Source organism: the organism of the source record quoted next, unplaced genomic scaffold (assembly GCF_019419815.1).
Source record: "Pyrus x bretschneideri cultivar Hongxiangsu unplaced genomic scaffold, Pyrus_bretschneideri_v1 Contig8, whole genome shotgun sequence".
Lineage (NCBI taxonomy): Eukaryota > Viridiplantae > Streptophyta > Magnoliopsida > Rosales > Rosaceae > Pyrus > Pyrus x bretschneideri.
This window is the reverse complement of record NW_025999820.1, coordinates 10,747,416-10,754,386: the sequence shown is the minus strand read 5'-3', so window position 1 is coordinate 10,754,386 and position 6,971 is coordinate 10,747,416. Positions and strand designations below refer to the sequence as shown.

Below are 6,971 nucleotides of genomic sequence, written 5' to 3'. Positions count from 1 at the left end.
GTGAAAGATAATGATAAGATATTTATAGAAAAATTAAATCTTTTTTTTTTTTACATTTTTGATTAATTTTTTAATGTAGCTGACTCAAGCGCTTGGGCCGTTGATTCCTACCTCCCCTCTCCCACAGGCCCACCCCTTACCCAATTGTCCACATGAGCTGAAGCAAGGAAGGCTGGCTATTGGGTTTTTTCGGTCCCCTGTCCACCGGGCTATACCTTCCGGTGGACTTGCTCTAAATAAGTTCTTACTTTTTTTATTAATTTAATTTAATTTTGTAATAATTATTTATGTTTTTATTTTAATTAGTAAATTTTGATCAGCGAATCTTCTTTCTGGTAGCGTAATTTAAGGTGGCATTTAAGTACTCTGTCTCAGTCGCGTCTCTGGTAGCTGACAGTTGCAGCGCTCGCTTCGTTCTCCACGCCTTCTTCTTCCGCTTCAATCATCCATACAGCGCCGGGAAACACGAAACGACCTCGTCGCAACCGCATTCCGTTTCAATTCTCCTCTCTCTGGGAGTTTCGCAGACGAAGTGTGAGCGTAGTCACAATGCTGACGTGCATAGCTCGCCCGAAGAAACTCGGCGACGACTCGCTGAGTCAGCCCGAGGTCTCCGACTCCACCAACACTCCGGCTTCCTCCAGTACCAAGCAGCAAGCCGCAATTAAATCGCTCACGTTTCAGGTACTAATTCAAAACCATAACGTATAGATACATGGATATGTATGTATCGACCTGAATTGGCGTGATTGTTCGAATTTTGCAGCTCAAGGACATGGCATTAAAGGCTTCGGGAGCCTACAGGCACTGCGCCCCCTGCGCGGGCCCGGCGACGGCGGCTCAGAGTCGGTTTAAGGGGAGCGGCGAGTCGGACGCCGACTCGGACCGGTTCAGGTGGTCGTACCGGCGGACCGGGAGCTCGAGCTCGACGACGCCGAGGACTTGGGGGAAGGAGATGGAGGCGAGGCTGAAAGGGATCTCCAGCGGCGAGGGGACGCCGAACTCGGCCAGCGGGCGGCGAGTCGACCCGGTCGTGTTCGTGGAAGAGCGCGAGCCCAAGGAGTGGGTGGCTCAGGTGGAGGCCGGAGTTCTCATCACGTTCGTCTCCCTGCCACGTGGCGGGAACGATCTCAAGCGCATTCGGTTCAGGTAAATAAATCTCCCTCGAAAAATTGACCGTCCGTTTTGTTCTTTGGATTCTTATCCGACGGTGGATGTCGGAGTTTAATATTTGTCATGCTTTAGTACGTTAGGTGATGTTTGGATGCTCGTTTTCCTTTTATTTTTCATTCAATAAATTAAAATTAAATATTTCGTGCAAAAGGTTTCTTTCATTATAGGTCGGGCATTGAGTACAACCCGTTTGCACGAAACGTTTTCCAACCCGTTTCGTGCAAAAGATTTCTTTCATTACAAGCGATATTGGAGGACTGAGTTATTTTTATTTGAATATGTTACTTTGCTTGCAAGGATAATTGCCCGTTAACTACAACCCGTTCCTAACTATGTTAACCCATTTCGCCTACCGGAAAACTTCGATAAGGTAGCTCTCACACAAAATGTTATCTTTGTAGAGTCAGGTAGAGTTGTTACGCGTGTTTTGGTGCTGCTACCCAAATTTTTCTGATGTTTTCTCAGCACCCATCCAAACATGACCTTATTCAATACGAACCATTTAGGTGGGCCCCGGATGGGCCCTACAGAGGGCCAGTAAATTTCACGCCTCCTGATGGCAAAGCAAAGAAAAGTCCAAAGGGAGAGAAGGTATGGTGAGGATTGAAGTGGTTGGTGGGCCAGGGTTGTCGTCCTGTCGGAGAAGCCCTTTAGATTTCTTTTTCTTAAATTCTACCCCGCCTGTCCTGATTCTCCGCTGCCTTTGTCTTTCTTTTCCTCTGGATGCATTTGTTTGCGTCACATTATCTCGAACTGGATTAGTACTAGCGTGATTCTGAAAACTACGTGACAAAATATGAACATCCAGCGTTAGATTTCCACACCAGTAGCTTTCTTGCTGCCTAGGAGACAAACAAAAATGGGGTAGCTTGCTTTTGTTTTTGGTTGGTGATGTCAATTTAGTATTTGAATAGATTCGTTTTGTTTGATCGGCTTTTGGAAAAAGCCACTTATTAGGTTTGACCGGTTAGGCACTGCTGAAAAAAGCCAGTTTGGCCAAACTTTGGAGGCCACTTTATTCCAATGCACCGAAATATAGCTTTGCCTTTCCTGAGTTCTGTTTTCACTTTGTCAAAAGGCGTTGCGCGCCCAATTTGAAGTGGCGTAACATATTTAACAGTAGCATTTGATTTTTTTTTCAACTGTGAAAGATAAAATGAAACTGCAGTAACGGGAAATGTGTGTTTCGTTGTTGCTAATTTCTGCGAAAACTGATCGTAGTGCCCTAGTTACGCTAAACGAATGTTTCAACTGTTTTGTGCTTGTGGCGTGCCTTTTGTTCTCGCTTCTTATGCTGTAATTTCATGACATCGGGGATTCTTAATTCTTGTTTTATCTTCTCTGGCTAGTCGAGATATTTTCAACAAATGGCAAGCTCAGAGGTGGTGGGCTGACAACTATGACAGGGTCATGGAACTTTACAATGTTCAAAGGTTTAACCGGAATGCTTTCCCGCTTCCAACCCCACGTAGATCTGAAGATGAGGTAAACCCCAAGCTAGCTATGTACAGAAATGGCATTGTGGCAATTCAGTTACAATGGCGATTCTATTTTGATATCTGAAGGCAATACTTGGTTTCCGATGACAATTCTAGTTCAGCATTTGCACTTATAAGTATTACATTTAATGCGTACAATATATAAGTTATGTTGTTTTCTTTATTTATTTTCAGATGAATGATGTCTTGTTCCTCTCGTGTTTGTAGAGTTCAAAGATGGAATCTGCAGAAGCCAGCCCTGTAACTCCACCATTAACTAGAGAACGCCTACCTCGCAACTTGTATCGTCCCACAGGGATGGCTATGAGCTACTCATCCTCAGATTCGCTCGATCATCACCCAATGCAGTCCCGCCATTACAGCGATTCAGTTGGTGTCAATTCCACCCCAAAACTCTCCAGCATAAGTGGGACCAAGACAGAGACATCATCCATGGATGCTTCTATCAGAAGTAGTTCGTCAAGGGATGCAGATCGCTCAGGGGAGCTATCAATCAGCAATGCCAGCGATATGGAGACTGAATGGGTTGAACAGGATGAGCCAGGGGTTTACATCACAATCAGAGCATTACCAGGGGGCAAACGGGAGCTTAGACGGGTCAGATTCAGGTAATATCCTTATCCTTAACAACTCAACTTTTACAATGTGCAACAACTGTTTACTAGTAAGAAACTGAGTAGAGTTACATCAAATTGTTTCTGTTAGATGATATTGCAACTACCTGAAAGAGTAAGAATTTGTAGGGAAAATTTGCGATGCATTTTCTGCCTTGGGACTGTTTGATCAATTCTTTGACCCGAAAAATGACCATAATCCAGTCAAAGGATTCTTGTAGTCTTGTCAAAACCGGGTTGAGAATATGATTTATACAGTGCTACTCAAAATTTTACTATTCCTGTGGCCCTTCAAGTGAACATCCAACGAATTGCTTAAGCTTATCATTCTCACAGGAGATGATTAGTTGCAAGATTTCAGGCGACAGTGATTGCTTTTCTTTTGTTAAGTAGACTGTTTTTCGACACGTTGGCCCTACATGGCATCATAGAATACTTGAGGTTCAGCTTAGTGACAATTATGACTTAAATTGCCAGTCATATGAAATGCTATCATCAACCATATGACATCAATATTACTGCAATAATTCTGCTTCCACTAGTGCTTTTCATCCTTAGGTGGTACACGTCTAACATAACATTTTCGAGTGTGAAAATGCTATTTATTCTCATGCTCATTTATCGTCATGATTTGCAATTATATTGCCTTGACATGATTTGTGCAGCCGAGAAAAATTTGGGGAGATGCATGCCAGATTGTGGTGGGAAGAGAATCGGGCAAGGATACACGAACAATACTTGTGATTGTGAAAATCGGGTGGCTTCAAGAAAACTTGAGGAGGTGTTGCTTTCGTGGTTTGGTTTTCTTTTTCGGGTTTTCCATACAGGTAAAGCCTTGTCTATAGAGATATCCAAATGGGTGCCACTAGCACCTCATGATGTTCGGAGGGATGAATATAAAGCTTCCCCTGTTCATGATCCAAAATATTCGTACGGGATTGGCTGGGGGGTAAAGTTATAGTCTTAATTTTTGTTAATTTTTCTGTTTATTGGTGGATGAATAGCATCAGTTGTATCTGAATTTCGGTTCAGGAGTTGAAAAGATGTGTATGTCAATACCAAATGGAGGATATGATCTGTTCTCTCGTTCCTGTGGCACTTCTTTCTTCTGTTCAGTGCATTTTTATAGGCTGTAAAAATGTTGGAGGGGAAGTAAATTGGTTATGGTATAGACTCTGCATCCAGTTCAAATCTTTCCCTCGTCTTTGCATCCAGTTCGAATCTTTTTCTTGTAGTAAATAAGCAAGTAAATTAGTTTCGCCAAAAAATAAAAAGGTGATTGGTTATCAAAGCCGAAGTCAATGGGCCAAATCCACGCAAGTACAATGTAAAGTCCATCAAAACCCGGGAAGGGGCAAAAAAATAAGCCCATATGAGATGAGTGAAGTGAAAATTGAATTGGTCATTGATGGGTTTACAAATGATAGTGGGGCGAGAAGAATCGAATTTAAGATCTCTGTTATAAATGTACATGCTTTTAAGCAGTTGAACTACAAATCCTTTTTTTTTTTTTTGCGTGCTTGTACAAACTCTAATTCTTTCAAGCATTTGAACTACAAATTTTTTTTTCCTGCATACTTCTACAAACTTTGATTACTGTAAAGAAATACGCAAAATTTTTAGAAACATGTAGCTTTAATACGCATTTGTATCATTTTTATTCATAACAGCTTTAGATATCTTTACGAGGCTCAAATGGCTATTTTCATGGAACTTATCAAATTTGTTGAGAAACAAGAGTAATTTCATCAAGTACAGGAAGAATATATATTAGAGAATTTTATTTGAACCCATGTAACCTCTTTCCACATCCAACTTACTCTCTTCACCTATATTGTTTTTTATTAAAGAATTAATCTCTCCTTAAACCTAAATTTATTACCTAAACTACCCTCTCAAACCCAATTCAAAATTTTAAGTTATCTTTACACCAATTCTCTTTATAAAATAACATTTGTAATTGATTTTTTTTTTTTAAAGAGGTGTCCTTGCCCCACCCCCCCCCCCCCTCTTCCCACTATCATTTCCATGACTACCTTTTTTTTTTTTTTCCCCTCTTTCTACCAAACCCAGACATTTGCTTTTTTTCTTTCTACTGATGTGCATAAGCAACAAATCAAACAATTCATCCCCTTATATTTATCAACAAGTAAGGAAGTTTATAATCTAAGAACATTGGTAAGAAGTTTTTCCTTAGAATTTTCCAATTGCAGAAAGTTTAACAAACCATTCGGGATTGATGAACAAAATTGAAACCTAAATACTCATCTTCTAAACTTAAAAAAAATTGAAATCAAACGAACAAAATATTCATTAATTGAGTCATACCTTAATTAGAGGATTCAAAACTTCAAAATCACCATCCATCAATAAAAAAACTTGTTTTTCTCTACAAGACCTATTAGGGTTTTAGCCAAAATGAACGTAAGATAAACAAGAAGTGATGGTCGGGTTTATTGATAAATTTGAGTTTTATTATTAATTTCATTTTGTACTTAATAGTCATTATGTAATAGGGTAAAATAGATAATTAACAATTTAAATTTAAGTTGAGTGTAAAAAGAAGTTACATGAGTTCAAATAAAATTTCCCATATATATTCCCATAAAAGTGTCATTGCCTAGCAAATATGTTAAAAGTTCTATTTCGATCAAATAGTTACAAGCCTCCATCTGTATCTGTCTTATAGAGGTTATTTATATTTTATTTTTTTCATCGTGGAAATTGTTTAGCGTAAGATTTTCAATACATCGTTATAGTCTTGTCTAATATTATGTTATTATTATTTTTTTTTTTTTTACTGAAAAAACAAATTTATCATATGCTAAGAACCAAGGCTGGATGGAAATGGGGACCAAGGTGGTCCCGGGACCACCCAAGTCCAAAAAATATACATATGAAAATGTTTCGAGGACCCTCCTAACGTTTAGTACAAGTGACTTTTGTGCTTATCAAGTGTTCGATGAAATGCATGCTAAGCATATTTCGAGATGTTATATAAACAATACTCGACAAATTCTCTCTATATCACTCTTCAGATTGCTTTAGCATATGCCGATATCCGTTGACATGTGCACAATAAGGCCACTAAGTGAATAAACTAATCTTTTTTTTACGCACTTCGTGCTATGTTCGTATCTACTGAAGCCCTCTAAGGTTCAAATCATGAATCCGTCACGACTAAGAACGCAATAAATCTCAAAAGTTGGATATGAAATAATCGTACAAGAAATAATCGAAAAAGAAACAAAAAAATTCATCCACTCATTTGTTTTACCATCCAAAATCAAAAGGAAGAATCAATAAAGTTACCACTTGCAACCAAGCACAGATATTTTCTACTTCAAAAAGAAAATTGAAACACAGCATAACTTGTAAACCCCAAAAATAAAGTACGCCAGCCTGGAAGACCTGCAAAAACCATAATTCACCCGCACGCACGGCACTTTCTTTTTTAATTTATTCCCAAAATCCTACTTTCTCTCTGTGTTTGTCTTTCTTTCCGAGAGAGGATCCTCGTCGGATCTTTTTTTTTGAGAATTTCAAAAATCTTCCAATTACATTCGTTATCGTGCGATTAGTTTTTTGTCAAGTACTGTTTATATTTAATTTTAAATAAAAATTTTACAATGATTTTTTGCTGTATAATATACGATGAACGGATGTGATTGTAGAATCCGGCGGG

At 39.1% G+C, this 6,971-nt stretch overlaps 1 protein-coding gene across 1 annotated transcript; it reads left to right on the top strand.

Annotated features, from left to right (window-relative positions):
* Nucleotides 1–201: 201 nt before the first annotated feature.
* Nucleotides 202–4,455, top strand: LOC103951913 (protein Brevis radix-like 4). Its single transcript, XM_009363401.3, has 5 exons — nucleotides 202–684; nucleotides 767–1,149; nucleotides 2,523–2,658; nucleotides 2,880–3,280; nucleotides 3,952–4,455. The coding sequence occupies exons 1-5, from the start codon at nucleotides 550–552 to the stop codon at nucleotides 4,028–4,030; spliced, it is 1,134 nt and encodes a 377-aa protein (XP_009361676.1). The 5' UTR covers nucleotides 202–549; the 3' UTR covers nucleotides 4,031–4,455.
* Nucleotides 4,456–6,971: the final 2,516 nt, after the last annotated feature.

Coding starts and splice junctions, on each gene's coding strand:
- LOC103951913 (XM_009363401.3), top strand. CDS start 550: ATGCTGACGTGCATAGCTCGCCCGAAGAAACTCGGCGACGACTCGCTG. Junction 1,150..2,522: donor CTCAAGCGCATTCGGTTCAG/GTAAATAAATCT, acceptor TTCTCTGGCTAG/TCGAGATATTTTCAACAAAT. Junction 2,659..2,879: donor CACGTAGATCTGAAGATGAG/GTAAACCCCAAG, acceptor TCGTGTTTGTAG/AGTTCAAAGATGGAATCTGC.